Genomic DNA, 26,437 nt, shown 5'->3' with positions numbered 1-26,437 from the left:
TAATTTGAATAGAAACTCAAGGGACACTTACCAGCTGCAGTCAAAAGCCCCCTCAATACAACTCTGTTTTTTACCAGTTAAACTTAAATATGTTAATACATTTCCTGTGTTCCTTCTGTATCCAAGTTAACTGCTTTTGAGAAATCAAAACTAAAAATGATCATCATAATGTCCACACTGGGCCAGACCAAAGGTCCATCTAGCCCAGTGTCCTGTCTTCAGACGGTGGCCAGTGCCAGGTGCTTCAGAGGGAATGAACAGAACAGGTAATCATCAAGTGATCTATCCCAGCTTCTGGCAAACAGAGGCTAGGGACACCATCCCTGCCCATTCTGGCTAGTAGCCACTAATGTACCTATCCTCTATGAATTTATCTAGTTCTTTTTTGAACTCTGTTAGTGTCTTGGCCTTCACAACATCCTCTGGCAAGGAGTTCCACAGGTTGACTGTGCATTGTGTGAAGAAATACTTCCTTTTATTTATTTTAAACCTATTGCCTATTAATTTCATTCAGTGACCCCTAGTTCTTGCGTTATGAGAAGGAGTAAATAACACTTCCTTATTTACTTTCTCCACACCAGTCATGACTGTATAGACCTCTATCATATCCCCCCTTAGTCATTATGCTCATGGTAGGTGCTGGATGAACCACCCAGGAGACTGAAATTCCCAGTTTATCTACAAACTAGGAACAGCACATGCAACAGTAGTGTAAAGTTCCCTACATTTTCCTCTTGTGTGCCTGGTTTAGAGGAATCACCTCTAGGATCTTGTCTACTTATTAGCTGTATTGCACTACATTGCTATCACTGGTGGACTTGCAATGGTGGAAGCTGTTATGCAGACAGGACTCAGGCATTTTTACCACTGTGTCATCTATGTTTCCACACTACACCTTCTACTATTTCTACTGCATGTAGAGAATTAAAGCTACAAAGTTTGCTAATGTCGAGGCAGCCTAGATATGAGAGGATAATTCAGTATCCAGTATTTTTATTCTTTGGTGAAATAAAACATAAAAATGAAATAAACATAAAACATAAAAAAAAATATTCTAGTTTATGTGATGTAAAAACTTATTCAGGGAAAACTAGACTGAGATAATCAACTCATTTTACATAGACCATTGAAAGGACAATATATGATCATTTTTGGACAGTTATGGGTTAGAAGAAGTGAGCTAGAAAGATTCACTTTCAATCCCATGAACTGTCCAACTCCCCAATTAAAGTTATTATTTTAAAATGTTAGTCGTTTCTCTTTTAAGGAGATTTGTTAAAGGGCAAGCTACATTTCAAATTTGGTTGTATGACAAGAGACTATGGCTGTCCCAACTGTCTTTGTAGTGAAAATGATCTAGTTTTTACAATATAAGACCCACATTTTCAAGGTGTGCACGAGTGCAAGTTGGACACACACAAAAGTGAAAATTTACACCTAAACTATATTGTACATCAATTTATTAAAAATCTTCTGTAACACCTCTGCTTGGCTGGCATATCTGACTTGAGACTGAAAATAAAAACTGCTACTCAATGGCTTTTAAAAGGAAACAGAATTAAGAACCCAGAAGACATGAATAATTTGCCCACCCAAATTGCTATTTTCATAAATTCCTCTTCCAGCTCAGTCAGTTACACCCTATACTGCACTTCAAAAAGAATGCACATAGCTAATTATGTATGCTTTCTCCCGGAATTGTCTTTTTGGGCACAACTGCCATTCAGGGTTGTTTACAATGAAACTGAAGTCTTAACCCAGCTTTCATTTTCAGTCTCATATCAGACATGCCACTGCCCACTTAATGCATCTTTTAACTGCAGGTCAGCAGCAATTAAATTACAATTCTCCAAACTGATTTTTATTTGTAAAAGTTGCTGAACAATAAAATTTTCCTGAAGTCATGTTGGTCTCTCTTCCAAACTATTTGACATTGCCAAGCATAGTTGAAAACCTCACTAAGTTTTGCACACAATCTCTTTTATACCATGCTGATAACATATTCTGAATAGAGATTTTAGACCTTCAGTGAACTGAAAGGATTATAGACCAAATGTAGGAACCTAATATAGAGAAAGCATCATCGTGGTGAATGGCATAGGAACTACATTTATATTCTGACTTTAGGGAAGTATCTTACAGCTAGTAGCAACATCTTTGAAGAATTCATAAGATTCCAGACTAATTTGTGTTCTTAGTTCATTCTGGGAAATTCAGGCTATTCAGGCTATAGGTTATTTTGAAAATAGAGTTTCATTTTTTATAGTGGATTTGAGTTTATAATTCCAGTTGAAGTCTAACTAAGGTTTGGAAGAAATAAAAATAGGGAATATTTGCACTCCCAAAATGCTTACAGGATATCACACTAGTGAAAGTCTTTATGCAGACACTCCTGAACACAGTCAAGTTATAAAGCAGGTGTGCATTTTTATGAGCAGAACCTGCAAGTTTATGTCCACTTACACTCCCATGTCTCCTCCTCATACAATGTTTTCAGAATTACTATTAGAGATCAAATTAGTTCAGGGGTTCTCAAACTGGGGGTCATGACTCCTCAGGGGTCACAAGGTTATTACATGTGAGGTAGCGAGCTGTCAGCCTCCACCCCAAAATCCCACTTCACCTCCATCATTTATAATAGTATTAAATATTTTAAAATGTGTTTTTAATTTATAAAGGGGGTCACACTCCCTTTGCTGTGTGAAAGGGGTCATCAATACAAAAGTTTGATAACTACTGAATTAGTTGCTTATAAAAAAAGGCCTTTGAAAACCTTTTATTTTCCCTTGTTCAGGTAAAGCCCAAATACATCAGAAACAAAGAAGCCAAGCCAAAGTCTAAGAGCCTTCAAAGAAAAACTAAACCTCTTTAAAGAAACAGTTTCCCTGCTACTAGTTGGTCTGCCAACCAGAGGCTTGATCCTGCACTGAAGTGAATGGGTGTTTTCACTGACTTGAATGAGTACAGAATCAAGTCCCAAAGGAGGGGGAGTAGGAGGGTGCTATAAGGCATGAGGGAGGAGAGCTGGGGATGTATTGAGTGGAATCCCTACTTATCAGTTCACCCAGCAGTGATAACCCTAAAGAAAATGATGATTAGTCTGTTGCCTTGACTAATATATAAAGTTATTAGGTTCCAACGAATAATTTTGAAGGCAAAGGGACAATGGAGAAAAAGTTACTCTTTGCAGAGGAAACGTGTTTAAATGTTATTTTCCCCTTGCTTTGACTTAAAGAAATTCTGTGTAAACAGTCTAGACCAATTAGATATGTGTGAATTATAGAAGTCAGTTTTATTATTTGTCTAAAATAACAGTCTGAAACAAAATGTCTGTATATTTACATATCACATCTGGTGAGGGTGTTAAAAGAAGGTATATTATCTATAGAGAAGAAATAAAAGGATTTTTTTAAGTTACTCCTTCACACATGCAAAAATGAAAACAAGAGGCATCTGTATATCTAATTAGTTACCAAATCAGGAAAAAGAAGTGCTTCTGACTGTACCCACTACTTTCAAGAAGGAAAGAATACAAACACATAGCCACTATAAAGAATAAACATGGCCCCTCAAAACAGTGAGTGTTTAAGGAAAGCCCGTCTCCAAGGTTTCCACAAACTCAGCTCCCAACAAGTGGGGAATGGCACAGACTTCAGTATAAACATCACACTTTAAATCCACATCTGACCCTCTTCTGGAGTGTCGAGAACATGTGGCACTGCAGCTCCCCTGCATCAGGGGACCTGGCAAACATTAATGCATCTGCAAATATCGAGTAACGAATAGAATAAAAGGGTTTTTTTTTGGGGGGGGGAATCCAAAGTTGTCAGAGCAAAAGACAACAGCACCCGTGGGTAAAATGAACAGGAGTACTTGTGGCACCTTAGAGACTAACAAGTCCTCCTGTTTTTTTCCGGATACAGACTAACACGGCGGCTACTCTGAAACCCGGGTAAAATATTCATGTTCGGAGAGGAATGGCGAGTCGAAAGGCGGCTGTAAACGACCCTAAGCGTGTTTCTCTCGGGACGAAATGCCCAATGTGAACCGCTCTCTAATCCCCAAAGCGCCCAAAAGACATGCAAGCAGCGTATGTAGGTGATGGATGAAATCCCAGCCCAGCCCAACCCCAACTTGGGGGGATTTTCCCTACAACAGCAACACTTAGGGGGCTTTTACCGCGCTCCTGCCACATGCAAAGTGCTGGGGGAGCAGATACGAAGCTCTTGGAAACTGAGCGCAGCCAGCACAACCCCACCCGCTAAGGGGGGCAGCGCGCTGCTGAGGGGCTGGAGCCCAGAGGTCAGGCACAGCCCCCCCCCTTGCCAAGGAGAGCAAGCAAAGCAGCAGGCCCTTGCCAGGCTTCCTTACCTGTCCCTGGAGATGCTGAGCTGCACCCCAGCAGCGTCCTCCTCAGAGCTGCGCGCACCCCCCTCGCAGGGCACTTGCTGCTCCGGCGCGGTGGCTCAGCCTACAGCCGGCTGCTCCACTGGGCGGAAGCCAGCATAGTGATTTGGCCCTAGGGGGAAGGGGGCAGGAGAAGTTGATCCCCTCCCCGCCGCACAAGGGGGTCCCGCTGGCCGCCGGGTGCGGAGGGCTCCCGGGATAGGGAGAGCCGGAGCGGGAGCGGAGCTGCGGCTGCTCCTGGGACAGTCCCCGACCGAGGCGCTTCTCTGCCGCCTCCTGCCGCTCCTGGCCGGCACGTAGCGCGAGTGCCCCCCGCTGCCGCCCACGCTGTCCCGGGCGGGCTCCTGGAACCTGCTGCTCCCCTTTGTGACACCACAGCGCGCCTCGGCCAATGGCAAGTGCGAGAGGCGTGGAGTTCCCAGCCCCCGGGAGACGAGACGGAGCAGAGGATGCTGCTGCTGCTGCCGCCTCCAACTTGGCTGGCCGGCGTGGGACACCCCCTACCCAGCCGCACGTACCCTGCCTGGTGCAATGCCCCTCTGCCCCGGGGCGAGGAGCGCCCGCAGCTAGAGCGGCCCCACCCGGAGCCAGGGGCGGGGACACACGCCGGGAGATTTAGAGGCAGGACGGAAAGGCACCCCGAGGCCGCCGTCCGCGGTAGGTACAACGGGCCGGCTCGCTGCGCTGGGCAAGCTGTGCTCAGCTTCGCCCTCTCCCGAGCCTGAGGTTGGCCAGGGGCCGGGCTGCTAGTGGAGGCAAGTTGGAGCAGCCTGAAAGCTCCAATGCCCGGCCCAGGGCCCAGCCGCTCCACCGAGGCTGCCCCAGACATGACTTATTGCCCAGACACAGAGGACCCACTTGTAATGGCAAAATGCCACCCAAGGCACCGCCTAGAGGGGGGAAGACTCCTCAGGGGTCAGATCAGCCAAGGGCTTTGCCCTGGAACCATGCCAAGGCCCAGCAGGGCCAGGGATTTGGCCTACAGTATCTAGGGGGAAATCCTAGCCCCCTGAAAGTCAATGGGGGTTTTGTGCAGGCTTTCAGCCCAAGCATAGATGCAGGACAAAGCTATGCAGGACTTTAGGCCCAGTATTTGTTTGTCATGGCTCACTCTCTCTCTCTGTGATGGAGGAACAGTTTGTTACTTAGTACCTGCGCATCCCTGGTGCCAGCCAAAGAAGGAGCCAGCATGCACACACATGCATCTCAGAAGGCCCCAGCCACCCCAGGGAAAGAAAACATACACACAATAGGAGGTGGGATTAGAAATAAGCCTTTGGACCGCAACATGACAAATGTTCCTATTCAGGAAAGATGCTTTCTTGGCGCTCTCCGCACCAGCATCCCCACCCTTTTTTAAGGCAAAAGATTGTGTTTCTGTTTTGTCCCTTTATTAAGTTCTCCCATGCCACAATATTTCAGGGGAGTTAAAAGATGCATCCTTACTTTTCTCCCAAAATATTTTCAAGCTGTCAGAGGATGAACCTTCTTTACCCTTCAAAGAGTAGGGGGTAGCACTGAAAATGAAAATCCGTTCATAAAAGGGGGCAGCCTGTAGTCACTTCATCATACAGAGATACCCAAACAACTTGAAGACTTTCAGAGGTAGGCACAATATACCCCCCCCCCAATAATGATGTGAAGTGCGGAGAACTAGCAGCTACTCTTAGCATGGTTTCTGCCGAGAAAACAATATTTTAATTTTATTTTGAATATGTTTTGGACAGATAATAAAGAAAGGCAGCGACTAAAATCCCCCAATACACTGTAATGTTGGCAAATCTCCTACCTGCCAGTTATATATCTACTGTACTTATAACAAATAAGTAGGGTGCCTTTCTGACTTTACACATTGGTAAGATATGTATAGCTTTTCATGCCAATTGAAGTGTTTATGATTTTGTAAATAAAGTTTTCATTTTGGAGAGTATCTAGAAACTGAGTTATGAAAACGCCACTCTGTATTGGCAGAAGTGATCAAGTGAAGCCTTTGTGCTCTGTGGTTGAAGACATTTCTTTGAAAATAGTGCCACCTGCTGTTTGCAACAATCTTTTAAGTGTTGGTACCAAACCCCATTGCTTGGGCGCATTACAGTAATAAGAGTAGTTATTGTGTTAGACCAGGGGTTGGCAACCTTTCAGAAGTGGTGTGCCAAGTCTTCATTTATTCACTTTCATTTAAGGTTTCGCGTGCCAATACTACATTTTAACATTTTTTAGAAGGTCTCTCTCTCTATAAGTCTATATATTATATAACTAAACTATTGTTGTATGTAAACAAGGTTCTCAAAATGTTTAAGAAGCTTCATTTAAAATTAAATTAAAATGCTGATCTTATACCGCCAGCCCACTCAGCCCACTGCCGGCCTGGGGTTCCGTTCACTCAGGCTAGCAGGGGGCTGAACGGGGCCTGTGGCTGGGACCCCAGACCGGCAGCGGGCTGAGTGAGGCCGGCGGCCGGGACCCCAGACCAGCCGTGGGCTGAGCGGTTCAGCACGCTGCCGGTCTGGGGTTCCGTCTGCTGGATCCTGCCAGCCAGGGTCCCAGCTGCCAGCCCTGCTCAGCCCGCTGCCAGTCTGGGGTCCCGGCCCTGTCCACATAGAGTAGGTACCTACTTTCTCCCTGGTTCTGGCCCGTTCTCTTCCTCTCTCTGCACTGAGATGAGGGTGGGAGTGTACTGAGAACAGGGCTGGCGGTGAAGGTGCAGGGTCTGGCCAGGAGCTAGAATGAGGGAGGGGGCTCAGGGATGGGGCAGGAGGTTTGGGTATGGAGCGCTTACCTGGGCAGCTCCCATTTGGTGCGAGGGGTGCAGGTGGGAATGTGTGTGTGTGTGTGCAGGAGCTCCTGTTTGGTGCTCGGGATGTAGGGGGGTTCAGGAGTCAGGGCAGGGGTTGTGGGGGAGTGCAGGGGTCAGGGCACGAGGCTGGGGTGTGTGGGGGTGCAGGGTCAGGGCAGAGGGCTGGGGGTGTGGGCTGGGGTCATGGGGGTGCTCCCAGCCCCCTGCCCTGAGCGGCTCACAGCAGGGGGCTGGAGGGATTATGCTGATTCCACCCCCTTCCCCAACGTCCCCACAGCAGAGAGCGCGCTGCAGCTCCGCTTTTCCCTCTCCCCCTCCGTAGCAAGGGCCATCAACTGATCGGCAAGAAGCGGGGGGAGGGGAAAGCTTGCCTGCCGTGCAAGGAGAGAGCAGTGGGCGGAGAAGAGTGGCCGGGCCGGGCAAGATTTTTAATTGCACACTGCTGCCCCGACAGACAGCAGCATGCCATTAAAAATTGGCTCGGGTACTGTCTTTAGCATGCGTGCCATAGGTTGCCGACCCCTGTGTTAGACAAATCAAAAGTATTAGCAATGAGTTTTTACTGCATTAAATAAAAAAAGTTAGATTTAAAAAAAAAAAAGCTATAATTGTTGTAGAATTACAAAGATTGCATTTATTCCTCTCCCTTCTGCCCCCTCCCCTTTATATGCTGAAAATTAACCACACTTTGTGGATCCCCACACAAAGAAATATTTCTGGCTAAGTTAATGTCAGAGAAAAATAGACTGAGCTGAAGACTGTGACAGAGTCTCAAAATGCTATGTCCAGAAACAGTCTTTTCCTTTGTGTGTGCGTTCAGTGCCCAACAAAGTGGGTCCCTCATCCTTGACTAAGGTTAGTGGGCACTATCAGAATACAAATACATAAAAGAATTTTGAGACCATTTTTTAAAATGTCCTCTTTTAGTGCTGGCAAAGTACAGGAACAAGTAATATCAGGTACAATTTTTGAAACCTGAATCATCAATACCAGTCAAGATTTGTGTAACCACAACAAAAAGCCAGATTTTATTACCTTCACTCATATTAAGTAGTATCACATGAGCAGTCCTACTGATTTCAATAGGGCTGCTTGTAGAGGTTCTTTTCAACATGTAAAAGTGACAGACTCAGGTGAAAAATAAGTGACAAGAGAAATACCTAAAAAGACTGTTTGGCCACAAGAAATCCTTGATCTTCCGTCACAAGATCTGTGAGTAATAATGAATACTTTTAAAGTTATATTTAAAAAAAAAGGAACCTCCATGGTCACATTGTCTTGCTTAGAAATACCTATTTTCATTAAAATTGGTGTTTTATACTAATTTCAACTCTAAGGAATTAAAAACACAACACATTATTAAATAAATAATGGTGAGAACTGAAACTCATAAAACAAAAAATAAAATGTTCATGCTGACATGCTGCACTTAAATTAAATATCCCTATAATGGCTAGATTTTTTTCAAAGTATCAGAACAATGTAGCATGTCTGATCATAAGCACTGAAGATGAAGATGATAAACTTTTGATGCAACGGTATCATTCATATTTAGTTTACTACCCACTAACTGCCTTTATGGGAGGATCTTTCCTGGACTTTCTACTTTCCAAGCAGCTGATCTCCAATTTGCATTTGGACTGTTTGATTCTTCCATAAGTGCATGACTTCATATTTATTTGGATTTTGAAACTCCTCTTGTTGCAGTGCGTTACCTATTCTAATACCTCCAAGAAATGGTAACTTTGCAGTTGAATTCTGCACTCATATGCATTTGCTACCCCTCCAATTCTAATATCATCATCAAGTACAATTATACTGAATGAACACTTTATACTAGATCTTTAATTAGCATTCAGAATTAAAATAGTACTGACCATTGTTGATACTTTACCCCTTTGGAGGATTTACTTGCTCCTCCTCTTTACCCAGTCTAATGCATGCTTATATGGGTGTGACGAGTTTGGTAACAGAGACCCCTTTGGGACTGTCACCTGATGTGCTGAAACTACCTCCGAGCCCATTTTCCCTGACAGTTTAGGACTCCAGAACCCTGTCTTGTTGAGCCAGAAACGCTACTCCATTGCAACACAGACCAGGGTCTGAACCACACCCCCAAAGCTGCAGACTTTAACCAAAACTGCACAGCAGGTTTCCTATCCCCAGCACCCACACATCTAGCTTCCAATGGGATCCAAACCCCGAATAAATCTGTTTTACTCTGTATAAAGCTTATACAGGGTAAACTCATAAATTGTCTGCTGTCTATAACACTGATAGAGAGATATGCACAGTTGTTTGCTCCCCCACGTATTAATCACTTACTCTGGGTTTAATAATAAACAAAAGTGATTTTATTAACTATAAAAAGTAGGATTTAAGTGCTTTCAAGGAATAACAGACAGAACAAAGTAAGTTACCAAGCAAAACAACACAAAACACGCAAGCCTAAGCCTAATACATTTAAGAAACTGAACACAGGTAAATCTCACCCTCAGAGATGGTCTAATAAGCTTCTTTCACAGACTAGACTCCTTCCTAGTCTGGGCCCAATCCTTTCCCCTGGTACAGTTCTTGTTAGTTCCAGCTCAGGTGGTAACTAAGGGATTTCTCATGACTGGCAGCCCCCTTGTTCCGTTCCTCTCCCTTTTATAGCTTTGGCACAAGGCGGGAATCTTTTCTAAATGGAAAAGCACCAGGTTTAAGATGGATTCCAGTACCAGGTGACATTGTCACGTCCTGTGAGACCCCAAGCCTCCATTAATTTTGGCCTGACTCACATGAGTACAAGAAGGCTTATAAGTAAACAGAGCCATTTACAACCAATTGTCCTGGTTAATGGGAGCCATCAAGATTCTTAAACCACCATTAATGGCCCACACTTTGCATAGTTACAATAGGACTTTAGAGTAATACTTCATATTTCTAGCTTCAAATAAAAGAATGATACATTCATACAAATATGTTATAAGCTTTGTAATGATACCTTACAAGTTTGCATAAAGCATATTCCAGTTATGTTTATAAGTGTGAATATAATGTATTTCCATAAAACATATGGAGTGCAACATCACAATGGGGCAAACAGTAAAACACAGAAAAAGGAGATTCTTGCATTGAGAAGCACCTCCCTCCATGAATAGTTTCATTGGCTTTAACACAACTAATTACAGAGTAAAAGACTACTCAAAAAAAAATCTGAATCTGTGTATTTGAAGAAAGTAATCTTGCAACTTTTATAGAGTTCTACGTCTTCACAGTATTGTTGCCTCTTTTTGACATGAGCAAATTTCAGGGCCCTGGGAATGTTCCAATTGAAAGTAGAAATCAGTGGAGTCTGGTATTTTCTTTGATGCAATCTTATTTATTTACAACAAATGTACAACGTTTCAGGTCTCTGAACACAGAATTAATCAAATAATAAGAAACGGGTTCTTTTGCTCACAGCACCAAGAACATCATTTCAGCCTCCACACTTGACCCAAAGATTCATGTTTCTCCTAGGACACCATGATACTTCTTCTGGCTGGCTGGCTGACGCTCAGGGCTTGTCCGCGCTATGGAGGCCACAGCAGCATGGTTATATGCTGTAACACCACAGTGGGGTTGCACATTACAACATCAGAAGGGTTTTTTCTGTTGCTATATTAACTCCACTTCCATGAGCAATGGCAACTAGGTTGAAAAAAGCATTCTTCCACTGACATAGTCATGTCTATACCATGGATTCAGGCAGCACAGTGATGGTGCTCCAAGGTGCATAATTTTTCACACTCAAGTGATGCAGCTCTGTCAATCTACATTTTGAGTGTAGATCAGCCCTTAGTCACTCCCAGATTTGTTTGATTGTTTCTTCTACCTTCCCGCGTACCCCTACCCTATCCAAAAACAATATTCAGCAAAAGTCCTCCAACTCACTCAGTTCAAACTCCTGGGTGGGTTCATAACTCCCTTTTGGGCAGAGGAGGGATGTTTCTGATTAATTCATCCTGACAGTTATGTTAATTGAAGTGTGCATTCACACCAAACTCAAAGAGGTTTGTGATTCATGCAGTCACCCCTACTTCTCAGCATAACAGTATTAACCAATCAACCCTCACAATAACCCGGTGAGCTGGATAAGTATTTATCCCCATTTTACAGATGCAGAAAATTTAGAGAGGTGAGTCAGGACCAGAATCGGAATTACTTTACTCAGAACATGCTGGTTCCCATTCTTGTACTCAGTACATTAGACCACACTGCCTCTAGATGGTTTGGATCATTTTTCTAATTGATTAACTAAATTAAGAACAATGTATTTTTCCTTCTCCTTAACCAAAGAAGGGCTATAACATTACCCAATTAAAACTCTAAATGTTTTGAAAATGTATTAATGTGTAAATGCATAATTTTATAAATTTAGTTACCACAAATTGACTCAGTTTGAGTTTTAGTCAGACTTGTCCAAAATGCTACAATCATTTGCTCACATTGAGTTGCATAGTCTTCCCACACAGAGGTTGCCATTACAAAAATCAGCATTTTTAAAAGCAGGGCAATCATGAAGTAATTCAGCTTCTAAACACAATAGAAAACCGCAGCATCTTAGATGCTACCATGTAATAAAAGTGTCTTTTACTACCTTTTTAAATGATGACTGCACACAGTGCATAAACATGGGATCATTACAGGACTAAGAATGAGATTGTGTCAGGTCTATGCTCCAACAGTAGTACTGGTATACTGGAGCTCTCAGAAACCCCTGCCAGCCCTGGCTTAAAAATGATCATAAAAATTATGAAGCTCAATTTTTTTGCCTTTGGAGTGGCCACACTACACCAAATGATAGACAGGTAAAAAAAAAATCCAGATGGCCTTAAAAATCCACACATTTAGACTTCCATTTCAAAATCATACAAGTCAAAAACAATGCTATCCTCCCACTATATTTGGCAAATGTTTCAGGAACAAAGTATAAACACTTCCAGCAGAGGGCATCTTAATCTCAGTTTATTTGCCAAATAGTATTGACTTTGTCCTTGGTTATGCTTATGACAACTTGTTTTTGCTTAAATAGGAAGACTAATGAATATCTACCCTATTATGCTTCTCTGCAAATGCATTCCCCTTGCTACATAGAGTTTATTATATAGTTTTTAGAATCCCCTATTTAAATTATTGACAGCATTTCACTGAGATATATAAAATACTTTTTGTCATGCTGAGTAGAACAGAGAAGATTTTTTCCTATTCTAAATAGTCACATTATCTTCCATTATATATTGGGAAAATATACATTAAAATACGCCTTTAAAATACTCTTTTTAAATAACTATATAGACAGATAATTAACATAGTATAGGAGATATTTGGTATGTCACAACAGAATAAAAGATCACAAACTTGGGTCAGAATTACTGGATGTTCATACTGCTGAGTTATGAATAAGATTGTCTGCACCTTTAAAACACAGGATACTTTTTTGTGATTCACACTATGGTTTTAGTGATGATATTTTCCTTCTTCATGATGGAACATGCTGAAAATATGGTTTAAAACAAGTGTTTTTCTTAAACTAGAAATAAAAAATAATAAAAACAGGTATATTATATTATATTACTGAGAAAAATACTAAGGAATACATTCAGATCACAAGCATGAAATGATCAGCTATTTTTCCATATAAATAGCATTTTTAAATGAATAGTATTCGGTCCCATTACTTGAGTTGCTGAGATAAATTGACTGCATGATGATGTCTTTGATCAAATCTGTCTTTTCATTTAGAGAAAGCATTCAAATTGTAATGTGGAACATCTGGTTTCCACATAAAGCTCAGAATTTACCTTCTCTTGTGATCTTCTTATCTGTAAGTTTCACAAAGGGGATATTCTCAGACCATTCTTTTTGAATGCCTTCAAGAACACAGCATAGGAGTTACAAGGATAGCTATGTAACGTGGGACAGGAAAAAGGTGATGAGGGGAATTTTTAGCAACCATCCAGGTGCTCAAGCCACTGCCAGTTATTGGGATGGAATATTGATTACTGTGCTTATTGCCAAGAGTAGCACCTATAAGCCTTTGTATCAGCCTTAGCATCAATAAGGCAAAACCAGGGGAGAGGTAGCGATCACAAGGTGTGGGCCTGACTGCATCTTACCTGATACGCTGGGGTAAGCGTCTGTGAAAAACAGAAAGTCTATCTATATTTGACTTCTGGTGCATGTGTGTCAGGGCCCATGAGACTGCAGACTCTACAAAAGCACATCTGTATAACAGCTTTAAAAGTGCTTGCTTAGTGGTTTTTCTTTGATGGACCTGTTGATATAATTGTAGAAGTTACTAACATAAAAGGGTTTGACAGGTCTGAGGGATTTGGATTGGATGTTCTGAACATCTCTTGGAATCCCCAGCAATAGGCAGCTAGCTGGCCACTTGAACCTTGTTGTTTGACCACTCAAGACCCATCCAAAACATGGGTAACTATTGTTTGGGGGTGCTCTAGAACCTATTATGTTTGTATGTTCTTTAGACTAAATAAAGCAGGGACTTTGAGTAAAAGCATTCTGGAGAGAGTGCTGGAGACTAACAAAATGAAGGTTTTAAGTAAAAGCACTTGACTTTTAGATTTATGCCAGCCATATAGCAGATGGAGGTGCTGCATCTCCCTTGGTTTATTTCCTGATACTACCTCGCAGAGAGTAAAGTTACCAAGAGCTTTAGTAACCCTGGGTAACAAAGGGACTAACAGGAAGATAGCAGATCAGCCTGAAGAAGGGTGATAGTGACAGTCTGATAAGAAAACTGATATACTAGGGGTAGGACTTGTATATGTGCAGTCTTAGAACTGTGAAGAGACACGGATCAGAAACAAATACGGCTGCTGTCTGGAATACCTGTGCCTGGAAGGTCTAATATAAAGTTGACGGAGTTCTTTGAGTTCTCCTTTTATATGCATATGAGCGGCACAGGTAGTGATGCCTATAGTTAAGGTTACCCAATACTTACTATTCTACAACCCTGCTCTCAGTTGCTTATAATTTTGCCAGACTTTAACCATTTGGACTGAAGTTTTCCATGTTGGGTGTTTGCCTCAGGCTGAATATTTTTGGAAAATTTCAGCAAAAATGGTTCAGCCATATCCCAGAATGAGATTAGGGGAAAATACATTGTTCTACCCATATTTAAAAAATTTTCACAATCATTTTATTGAAAAACTCTAGCACCTCTGTACTTGAAACTTGGCAGGATGGGGTCACCCTGTGGTCTGGAACATGCCTTTTACTGTCCCTGTGAAAATCATCCAAATTTGGCCAAGTTATAAGCCTCCAAGAATCACTTTTCTTACATGATCAATAGAGACTTGTTAAATTCTCCAATGTTTCTGTCTGTACTGAACATGTACCAGCCCAGGATTGCAGAGGTCAAGAAAGACTTTCCCTGAAATTACTGACGCCAGAGTCCAGGGACTGTTTCTCCTGAGTTCTCAGTGCCCTTCCCTCCTGTTCCCCCCCGCCAGGATCCAGGCAGCAGGAAGCTGTTTGACTAGAATTCAAAGGGGTAAGGTGCTGAGCAGTAGACTAGGAAAAGGTGCTGATGGAGTTTAATGTGGAGACTGGAGTTGAGATTGAGACAAAAAGATGAGAATAGGCTAGATGATAGACAAGGATAGGCTAGAGAAGCCAGGGATGGAAGGGATCAGGATTTGTTGGGGTGCGGGAGGCATAGAGTCAGGAGGAAGCGAAGACAGAAGAGTCTGTAACCATTGGAGAACACTCTCCCTCAGAACCTGGCATAGAGTCAGAGTTTAAGGCCAGAAGGGCCCACAAGATCATCTAGTCTGGCCTTCTGTATAGATCACAGGTTACCAACAACACCCTCATGCTAAACTCAGCAACCAACCCCAGAATTCAGGAATCTCAAGATTCCTCTGCTGTCAATATAGCTCCACATAACAGAATTTTTGTTTTTCAGTTTGCTTTATTAAAAAGCCAGGAAATTAAAATAGTTTGTGTGTGTAAATAACATTAAGGTTGCAAAGTCAAGCACTCAGAAGTACAATCTTAATTTGGCCCCCTTGTGTGTATGCATTATATGATACAGTCTCTAATTACATGATCACTTCCTTCCCCCACTGCTACCCCCCACCCCTGGGAGCCAGGTAACACTTCTGTACTTTGACGTATCCCAAAAATTACAGTTGGTATGATCCTTCAAACTTGTAGGCTATTGGTGTGCTTTCTGTTACTCTGTTAAATATACTTTCCCTAAACATATTAAAATCAAATCTCATCATGCACAGGGCCTAATCATGTCCTACTAGGTGATAACATGGTTTTATAAACAATTTTGTAACATGACTAGGCCTTATTTACACTGAGTTATGAAATGATCTTATTCCTGTCCTAACAAGAACTGATTTTAAATGCGACTCTAGCTAACGTAAGTTGAACTCTAGCGCAAATGCACTCTTAAGGGTTTTGTGATATGAATACATATAACTGACTTGGGTAGTGTTAGCAAACATTTGATACTAAGAGTCAAGGTTAGATGGAAGTAGAACACAGTAGATTGTCTTAAAGCTCATAATTCACCTGATCTTGACTGAGATTGCATGCAGTTCTAACCGGTCAGGATTCTAGAATGGGGTATTCTAGCCAACCTTGAAATGAAGTTTGGAGATGAGAAATGGCATGAATGAGATTAGGCGAGGTTAAAATCATTCTGTAATTTTGAAGAAAATAGACACCAGAGTAAGAATAACTATGCTGTGTTCCTACAAAGCAGCGTTTCCATGCTCAGGCAGAAGCTGTTTTCAGATGGGAGAGGAAGTAACATTTGTTTTCAATCCAGAGGATACAAAACAAGGTAAAGTACCATAAAGCACCATAGCAACCAGTCTACCTCCCTCTGCTTGTGCTTTTGGATTTAAGACGAGAGGGGCAGCAAGAAATTAGTCAGGTTGATAATAGGTTTGGCTCTTGAGTAATCAGGGGAAGAAAAAACAGAGACTGGGAAATATAGATAAAAAGGAATGAAAAGAAGGAGGGAAGAAGCAAGAGAAAAAATGGAAAAATATAGATAGTGGGGGAAGTCAGAAGTAATGCGAACAGAGAAGAAGAAAGCAATTAATAAAAAAAAAAGAGAGAGAGAGCACAAGCATGCGCGCACAGTGAGGGAGGATGGCGGTCTAAAAGCTGGAACACAAGAGAAGCAGCAAAAGCAGTTTTTGAGCTGCCATGTTCTTCAATGAAATCTACATTGTAGTTCCAGGCAGCTCAGACGATTTCCCTCATTCTGCCAAGGAAGAGTTTACAATCAGTCCTATACACTTATTATTATGAACATATTTGACTTAATTTTGGTCATCATTAGCTAATGTATTGTTAAGATTATGTGATATCAGATAGAAATGATATAATTTTAAATCACTGACTGATGCCATTTAACAGAGATTCTACTCACCAGTTATTTCTCCTAACATAGCTTCTTCTGTTGTGTTTATCAGTGGGGAACTTGGAGACAAACTGGGACTAACGGTCTTCAAAGAATTGTAGAATTAAAAAAAATCTGTTGAGGAAAAATGTAAGCAGCCATAGCACTATCATCACTATCTATAATAATATAATCTGTCCAGACAAAAATAATTTCAGACTACTACATTCAGTGCTACATTTCAGAGACTTTTTGTACTGTGTAAGGGTTGCAGTACATTCTAGCTTTATCTTGAAAATGACCTTCCTTGACTTGATCATGAGTTACACCATGGGACATCATCAAGTGGCAAATAATACCTGCTGTTGCTAAAGAACTACTTAACATTCAATGCATAACAAAATGTGTGTGGTAGATAGTCACAAGCAGTCTTGTAAGATATATTGTATCAAAAAAAATTAAATTAAAATAAGATAACTTGGCATATTGGATTTGGGAGCTATGCAACATCTACTGTATACAGAAAATCTCTTTAAATTTCAATGAGCCTCAGAAAGAGAAAAAAAGTTTCCTGTGCTATTTGCTATATTACATACCACTGCTTATCATATTCCTAATAACAAAAAACAAATAAAAAAACCCCTAAAAGACCTTACCATAAGAACAACTCTCTAAAATTAAAATGTAATATCGTATTCTTCTATGGCACCATAACAGGGTGGCTTACCTGTGTGCTGGAGAGCCTGGGCCTGAGCCAGCCCTGATTAAGATGAATCTCATCTGAGAAGGATCAGGTGATCCCAATACAGAAAGCAGCAGGAAACTGTAGGGAGAGATGGCTGAGAGAAGTAGTAGAAGGTGACAGAGGCTAGAGGTCTGGTCATAAACTGAGGCATGCTCAGGAAACAGAAGCCTGAGAAACTGTAGCTAGCTTGAAGCAGCAACTGCAGAGAACGAGACTGGCTCCTGCAGAGACCTTGAACTGTGACCCAGCTCTGGGAAAGAGTATGGGGAACCTCCCAACTGAGGGGGGAGAAACACTCAACTGAGGTTGGGGCCAGGTGTACCCCAATAAATTGGACCCCACGTGGGGAATGTTTGTAATTTCCTGCGGACAGTGCGGAATTTGTTTAAGGAACCAAGTGAAGGAGACAACAGGGGTGGAGTGCTGCAGAGACACACCTGGCCACGAGGGGGCACATAGGAGGCAGTAAGCAGCCAGGGTGTTATTTATACTCCTCTTGCAAATGGGTAAAATGAGCCTTTCACAGGTTAAGTGACTTGCTTGACGTCAAGCTGCAACTCATTGGGAGAGCTGAAAATAGAATACAGAAGTCCTGACTCCTAGAGCCCTACTCTCTAATATTAGATGACAATCCCTTCAATGGTATAAATACGCTTCTTTCACTTGGAATCCAGTGTACAAATCTCTTTAAAACCCCAACCTGTAGTGATTGCCTAGGTTGATTTTTTTTGCTGTGTAGCCTGTGGGCAGAAAAAGGTTTGCTTGGTGATTTTTGGGCAAGTCACTTTATGTCTCTGCTTGCTCCGCTGTAGAACATGTTTAATAGTAACCTTAGCGAATGTGATAAAATCTAATTAAGAACCATCCCTGGTGGCCTGATGGTCGCACTTTGTTTGTATAACATTTGATTCTGTATCTCCCAACAATGCCCCCTGCGCATTGCTTTAACTTACAGTAACCTCCCTACAGCTGCCAATGTGTTCCTCTGCAATTCAGAATCCTCAGCACTGAGCGCTACAAGCACTCTCCATTCCTAGCTCCAATCCCTTTCCTCCAATTCTCAGCTCTACTCAGGGCACATGCCCTTTGGCTGGAGCTGGATGAAGAGGAAGCATAGGACTATTTACACTGGTCTTGTGCTGTAGCTGCACCAGTGGAATTTTCCCCTGTCCAGTTGCAGCTCTGATCAGCAATACAATCTACCCCAATTTAGATAAACAAAGACAGAATAAACGCATCACTAGAGTACTGCACACATTCTTACTAAGATGTTAGCAACAATAAAGAGGGAATAGTCTTTATCTCACTATTCTACAACACAGACATCAGAACCAATCAGACTTACATCAAGAATCCAGCTCCTGCTGGCAGAGCAGCTATTTACAATGTTGCAACAAGACAGAGGTGAGAAAAAAAATGAGGCCTGTGGCAAATTGTCCTGGTGGTAATTGATTACTTCATCACCAAAGTCAGCCTAATGCGTATTCTGGAATAAAATCATGAGCTCAGTTCAGCACATAGTCAGCATGATGGTATTATGCACTAAAGGACATATATATACCTGTACTTGGCAACTAAGCTTTCACTTCAGTGGCTTTATTTTATTTCTCTGTGCTGCAGATAAAACTAATCTGTGATGTTTGAAATAAACCAAATCCATAACTATCTAAGGCTTGCATAAAGAAAGGAAGAATTCTGAGCTTATGCACCCATCCTGGTTATGCCGTTTGAAGCAACAGAACCACAATTAGCAGACAATAAAACATAATAATCAATGAGGCATTCTTTACCACAGCCAACCACTTTGTGGTGCAGAAAATAAACTCAACTCCATGTCATTTACTTGCCATCAGTTCGTGATTGCTCTTATATTTGCAGATTTTATCGAAACCACTCTCCATGAGCCCCACAAGCTGATTCACTGATTAACTTTGGGACCACAGTATCACGGCTCCAATAATTAGTAAGTAAAACAAGTGCATCACGTCTGCAAATAATTCAATTTCCCCATCAATGTAGGGTCCAAAGATTTCAAGTTTGCTTTTGAATTATGGTCTCCCATCCATAAATGGAATACATAGCAGTATCACTGGCCATTTTAAAATCAAGATTGGATTTTTTTTAAAAGATATGCTCTGAATTATTTTGGGGAAGTTCTGTGGCCTGAGGCTAGTTTACACTACATAAGTCTATATAAAGCAGCTTAAGTTGACTTAATTATGTCAGTGTCTACATTACAGCCTTCCTTCTGCCGATGTAAATGCCCTACTACACCGACATAATAATGTCGGTGTAGTTAGGGCAATGCAGTGTCTATGTAGACACTGTCCTTTACATCAGCTGTTGGCCATCTTATCATTTTCATGGCAGGAGCTGTGAAATTGACAAGAAAGGCAGGCAGCTAGAGCCCAGCTCCCCACAAGTCCCCTGGAGAGCTGGATGGCTGGACCCTGCTCCCATCTGGGAGCTGGGGCAAGAAGCCCCCATCGCTTTGGACCCCACTTTTAGCTAGGAGCCAGACAGCCTTATCAATTTCATGGCTCAGTGAGCCATGAAATTAACAAGGCTGCCTGGCCCCTGGTGGGGAGCAGGTGTATGTATGAGAAGCGAGGGCAGATGGACCCCACTCTCCGTGGGTGAGAAGCTCTGGGTAGCTTCCCCCAGGTGCTAGCAGGGAACAAGGAGGGGAGAAGCCCCGGATGGCTTTCCCTGCTCCCAGCGGTGAATGAGGAGCGAAGGGGGGCAGCTCAGCTCCCCACACTGTCCTTCTTAAGTCGGTGAAAAGGCTCCTGATGAGGACATGCACCACCAACTCAAGGAAGGTAGTGTGGACATGCACCATCACAGTTATATAGGTCAACTTACATTTCTAGTCTACATACAGGAGCTCAGTCTGGATAATCACAATTGTACCTTTTGGCCTTGAAATCTATTAATCTATTTTTCTCTCCCAGTTAACTTAAGGAACAAAACTATATCCAAAAAAATAAAGGTCACTGTTAAAATCAGATCCCCATTATAAAAACCAATCTGTGCTAAAATTAATTTATTATCCAGGTTTATTGCATCATACAGAGGTTAAAAGGGTTCTAAAACCCTGAAGAGAGATGCATAGCTCTTCTGCTGACTCATCCTGACATCAGGTGCTGGATTCTTTCATGAGCTAGTTAGTTCTGCTGATTCATCCTGGTGACCAGGGTGGGCAGTACTTTTAGCTCCAACTGGCAATTATAAAAGGGTCTGAGGGTCCTCAGAAGCAAAGGAGATTGGGGCATGGTTATAGGAGTCTTGCAGGTTAAAAACCTCAAAAACATACAAGCTAAAACTTAAGCATATGCATTTTAATGTTTTGTTGTTATTTAAGTTAACAGTAAAGGAAAATCCCAGGTAAGAGGAGAATTTGGACCAGACTCATTACATGTTAGCAAAGCTACCTACTTATAATATACTTATGAAATTTCAGCAGAAATAAAAACTAAATAGAGTAACATACCCTGTTGGGCAAATTCTGACCTCCAAATTTGGAACGGAAATTGAAGGTGCTCAGAATCTTGTAAAGTTGGGCCCAATGTAGCCCAATCAAAGACTATTTTTAGTGGCAAGAGGAACAGAAGACAGTGGAGTTACACCCTTGTTAGACAGCATACTGTGCTTACCTACTAACTAATATTGTAGATTCAGCAAAGAACTCTCACATGTATAGGCAGAGACTAAATAGAAACACACTAACAGGTTCTGTACCATTTAAATAGTCTGGAAGAGTTAATGAATCTTGTTTAAAGATTTAGTGTCTTTTTTATTTATCTACTGTGTTATTTATTAAAGAAAGCATGCTGTGGGATTGCTTCTGTTGAACTGTAAATTTAGCTTTAAAAGGTTATTAATTCTCCTCACCAAAGAAATGTTCTTTAAAGTAAATACATGTTATATTTCCAGCTACATGTTCTTGCAGAGTTAGGAATTTAGAGCACAAGATTCATGCCTTGCTAGGAAAATGAATGTGTGACATGCTGTCACATTTCTTCCAATGGAATTCTGTAAACTGATGTCTAATTATGTGCAAACCGTTATTTGTTCCACCATCCCACTTAGTCTCAAATACAGAATGCTCATTATCATCATTTTAAAAAAACATTGTGTTTTGCATTCAAAAATTTTTTATTAAGATAAACACATGGAGCAAATGATGCTCCATTCCCTTCAGAGTCCTGGAAGGCCTTGAATGCAGTGGAACTGATGTAGTTCTGCTGCACCAGGCAAGATAGAATAGAATGCAAGGAAGTCACACAAGAGTCTACACCCCCACACTCAGAGCTGTGCTCCATAGAGCTTTCTTCACTGTAGCACATAGAAGGATCTTGGGGCGAGGGGGACTTGCAAGTAGATCTGCAGCTCTGCATGTCAAAGCAAAACCCCCATGGGGAAGAGGGTGATGCAGCTGCTGCAGAGGCTACAGTGGCCTTCAAGTTGCATAACAGGTGCAGAACAGCTCGGCTGCCCATCCCCAGCTTCATTGCATTTGTTTTAGTGGCTTTTATGTTGCAGTCATATTCCCCCACTGGGAACTTTTCAAGGTCCCTTTTAGCCCTATATTTCTGTGATTTTATGATCAATTTCTGACATTCTTCTCAGTTCCATCTAACCTTCTCCAAACTAAGCCCATTCAGCCTCTGTCACAGGTCAGGGCAACTGCATGTGTATTTCCCCTTAATGGTCCAGCAAGGGCACCATTTTCAAGCTTCTGGCCCCTCCAGCCATTGCTTTTTTGGGTAAAAACCTGCATTTGTCTCCCTTTTGATCAGGGTATTTCCAGACTGAACAGTTCCCTGATTTCACTGTGTTATTTCCAGCAAAAGATAGTCTGCCTAGGCAGGCTTGCTTTGCTTCTCTCCTCAGAGATTGTATGCAGTGGAATTGCCCCAGTTATAAGTTACCACACGGTTTTTTTCTAAGCAAGCATATTTTATTCTTAAGATAAAAGAACCACAGAAAACATATTAAAACAATAAAAGAACCTACACACATGCTAATAAGCTTACCAGAGATACCCATCTTACATCTGCACAAGTGTTTTGGTTGGTGCCAGTCCTTCCAATCCTTTCCTAAGGATTGGAGCCCTCCACCAGTGGTTCTGTCCATTTGCTGGATCAGAACTAAGGCTCTGAGTCATCTTAAACTCAGGCTATTTATTCAAAAGTTCTTTCTTTTTCTGTTACCCCTGGAGACTCTCTACTGGGTCTTTGAACTGTCCTTCTCAAACAGGTGATCAGCCTATAAAAGGTCCCCCCTCAGGGAGAAGCTTCAAAGGCTGAGTTCATAGGTGGAGGTTTGCAATCCCCTCTTCCCCAGTACTTCCTAGGAATTCCACTTTATGCATATTGTCCCAAAAGATCGTTCATGTTTATATATCATTCAACATAGTCTTTTGAAGCTCACATTATCTCCCAGAGATTGCATTAATCCTTTTTCCTCCTAAAGAAGTTCCACACAATCCCACAATAGCACACAGGCATTTCTATTTTCTGTACAAGGGACCCAAAGGTATTAAATGTAATTCAATAAGGTTTAACTGAATTCCATGAGGTGTGCCCAGGATATTGTCATATCCGTCACAATCTCCTTTTAACAGGCTGCTTAGGATGCCTTAGTTTATATGATCACCTAGATATATCACATTGCCTATATTGCACCCACTCCATTGTTTAATACCAAGGTCTGTATTTCTATGGCATACTGGAACAAAATCTTTCACAATGCTTTCTGATTTCTGTAGCTTAGTGATGCTAGGTACTGCAGCACATGAAAATTTGGTGGATTACTAGTAAAACAGCACCAGAGCAACTTTCTAATTTTTCTCCAAATTGAGTGTAGAAGGCAATAATATTATGGGAATGCAATATAATCTCTGAGGATGTGTAAATACTATAATAATTTTAAAGCTGCCTACAAAGAATAACTTAAGCAACAGCAAAAGTGGTTAGAGAGACTTCAGAGTGCAAAATAACTACAATTTTTTTCTTCTTAATTGTGATTTTGTTGTTCTCTGGAAAATAACTGAAATTTAATTATTGTCTAACCAGCTAACAAAGCCCCACTGTTGGGTTAGCAAACACCCATTTTTAAGTAACTGAAAGTGTATTTATTTGTCGTATATACTGACTATAAATATCTGGAGGGGATAGATTGGCAAAGTGATAGCCTCAGGTCTGAAATATCTCCCTGGAACCACAGCTTTCAATCTTGTCAGGATCAGTTCAGCCTTTTGATGAAGTTTAGTCCATGCAATTGACTATATTTTGGATTAAATATTAAAAAGAGGTTTTGTCTGCTTTCCTTAGGGTGAGCAGAGGGCAAGTGTGAAAAATCAGGACAGGGTATGGGGGGCAATAAGTGCCCATATAAGAAAAAGCCCCCAAAATTGGGACATCTGGTCACCCTAGTTCTCCTTGGCGTATAAAGATCTCAAACACTTTTCACCAGAGTCTTCGCTAACACTTTATTATGCTCCCATATTATTTTCTGTCCTCTACCCCAGACAGGGTTGTATTTCAGTGGCATAAAGCTTGATTATGCTCCCATTGAGGTCAATGACTAATCTCAGTGCAGCAGGGGTAAATGTCAATAAGACCATAAATATTAAGTGGACATTGTTTCAGGGGAATACAGAACACATTTTGTATTTAGGCTCTTGTGGATAAATGTAAAGTAATGCACATTGGAAAAAATAACTCCAACTTTACATACAATAAGATAGCGGCTAATTTAGGTACAACTAATCAGGAGAAAGATCTTGGAGTCATCGTGGATAGTTCTCTGAAGACGTCCACGCAGTGTGCAGCAGCAGTCACAAAGGCAAATGGGATGTTAGGAATCATTAAAAAGGGGATAGAGAATAAGACAGAGAATATCTTATTGCCCTTATATAAATCCATAGTACGCCCACATCTTGAATGCTGCGTACAGATGTGATCCTCTCTTCTTAAAAAAGATATGCTGACATAGAAAAGGTTCAGAAAAGGGCAACTAAAATGATTAGGGGTTTGGAACGGGTCCCATGTGAGGGGAGATTAAAGAGGCTAGGACTTTTCAGCTTGGAAAAGAGGAGACTAAGGGGGAATATGATAGAGGTATATAAAATCATGAGTGGTGTGGAGAAAGTGAATAAGGAAAAGTTATTTACTTGTTCCCATAATATAAGAACTAGGGGCCAGCAAATGAAATTAATGGATAGCAGGTTTAAAACAAATAAAAGGAAGTTCTTCTTTTCTCAGCGCACAAGCAACCTGTGAAACTCCTTGCCTGAGGAGGTTGTGAAGGCTAGGACTATGACAGAGTTTAAAAGAGAACTGGATAAATTCATGGAGGTTAATTCCATTAATGGCTATTAGCCAGGATGGGCAAGGAATGGTGTCCCTAGCCTCTGTTTGTCAGAGGATGGAGATGGATGGCAGGAGAGAGATCACTTGATCATTACCTGTTAGGTTCACTTCCTCTGGGGCACCTGGCATTGACCACTGTCAGTAGACAGGATACTGGGTTGGATGGACCTTTGTCTGGACCTGTTGGTCAGACCCAGTATGGCCATTCTTATGTTACTAAGCGAAGCATACAAGGTGAACTGTTCTGAAGTAAAATCGTTTCCCATTCAAGCTCTCACTTTTGATTCAACCCGCAGCTCAGGCAAAGTCATGGGGGAAGTATCAAGTTTAGTGGTTAAACAGATTCAGTAAAGCTCTCTGTCTCCCAGGTTGGTATGATTATTATACAGTGAAAGAAGCAGCTACTGCCTCTCAGCTGGAAGCAGACACAGCAAAGACTTACATTGCTCACCTCACTGTCAAGATCTAAAACAGAGACAGTTATTATTATAGCATGTGAGTGTGTCCATTTGTGACTAGTTACACAGTAGAACTATTATTTTTGGAGTCCACTACTCTTTTCCCCCCTCTTTAAACACACTGAGAACACAACAGGGCCCCAGAATATGCTATGATAATGAAAAAAAATCCCACAACTCAGCCACTCAATGAAATTAAATTGTTTTTAACCATAGATAAATCAGACATAATAAGGACTGGAGGTGGAGGCTTTTAACAATGGCACTGCTGAAATACTATATATTTAATATAAGTATGTAATATGAGACCAGTTCCTGCATAGAGAATTCCAATTTCCAGAACACAATCCATTGTCTCCTTTACATGCTCCACAAGACAACTGTTTCCCCTTCAGTGGGTTATTCCACAGCATGTAGAGGAGAGAGGGGCATTTGCGTGTGTATGCTATTTTTCAATGTGCTACAGAATCCCTGAGCAATGTCAATCATAGTCATTAGATGCCACTATTCTCAGGTGCTATGGATCACGGAGTTTCTTCATTTATAAAGATGCAACATCTTTGTACAGATGTACAAAGAATAGATGGAAAGGAGGGGGAAAGACTTACAAATTGTGTATGTTAAATATAGCCTCTGTGTGTAAAAGATATTGCAGAAGTGCTAGGGAATTATTGTGTACCCATCATGGTTGTCCTTTAAGAATGAAGGGGCAGATCCTCAGCTGGTGTACATTATCACAGATCCATTGAAGTCAAAACCTCCTATCATCAGAAAGAAGAATAAAATAATCATTAAATAAATTACAGTAAAATGTGGGCAGAGTACAATTTTCAATGATTCTTGGTTTATTTTAATCCCATCATTATACACAAAGTGCTCTTTAAATCTTCCATATAACATTGCAGTGTAATTACTTTGGATTATATTTAAATAGGTTCTATTTATTATTTCGCCATAGATCTCACAAGCCCATGCTGTCCCAAATGCCAAAATACCTTCCACAGGGTGCTTCTTACATCTAGCTTTGTGTTAAGAGTCAATCTTACCCTTCAATTGTAAACTGCATGTGGCAACATTCTTGTCTTCTCATGCCCATAAAATGCCTCATACATCTATAGAGCTTAATAATACTAATAGCTCTTGTTAATTCTTGCTTCAGAGCAAACTGGTCTGCACTGCTTTAAAAAAAAATTAATAAATGCTCTCAACCAAGATTACCTTTCATTGATCAAG

The 26,437-nt window shown here is 41.4% G+C and overlaps 1 protein-coding gene across 2 annotated transcripts in view; it reads right to left on the bottom strand.

Annotated features, from left to right (window-relative positions):
* Positions 1-17,677, bottom strand: part of MEGF10 (multiple EGF like domains 10) — a 169,554-nt gene extending 151,877 nt beyond the window's left edge. The window contains exons 1-2 of one of the 2 annotated variants that reach the window (XM_043515023.1): positions 17,350-17,677; positions 16,653-16,757 (exon numbers count right to left, since the gene is read on the bottom strand). In XM_043515023.1, the coding sequence (XP_043370958.1) occupies positions 16,653-16,671 (19 nt within the window). In that variant the 5' untranslated portion in view covers positions 16,672-16,757; positions 17,350-17,677. Of the gene's footprint in view, positions 1-4,371; positions 4,712-16,652; positions 16,758-17,349 lie in introns of those variants that run through there. The other variant, XM_038403762.2, reaches the window with a different exon arrangement.
* Between the last annotated feature and the right edge of the window lie 8,760 nt (positions 17,678-26,437).

This window comes from Dermochelys coriacea, chromosome 5 (assembly GCF_009764565.3).
Source record: "Dermochelys coriacea isolate rDerCor1 chromosome 5, rDerCor1.pri.v4, whole genome shotgun sequence".
NCBI classification, from domain to species: Eukaryota; Metazoa; Chordata; order Testudines; family Dermochelyidae; genus Dermochelys; species Dermochelys coriacea.
Note: the sequence above shows the minus strand (reverse complement) of the source record. Positions and strands in the feature narration are given on the sequence as shown.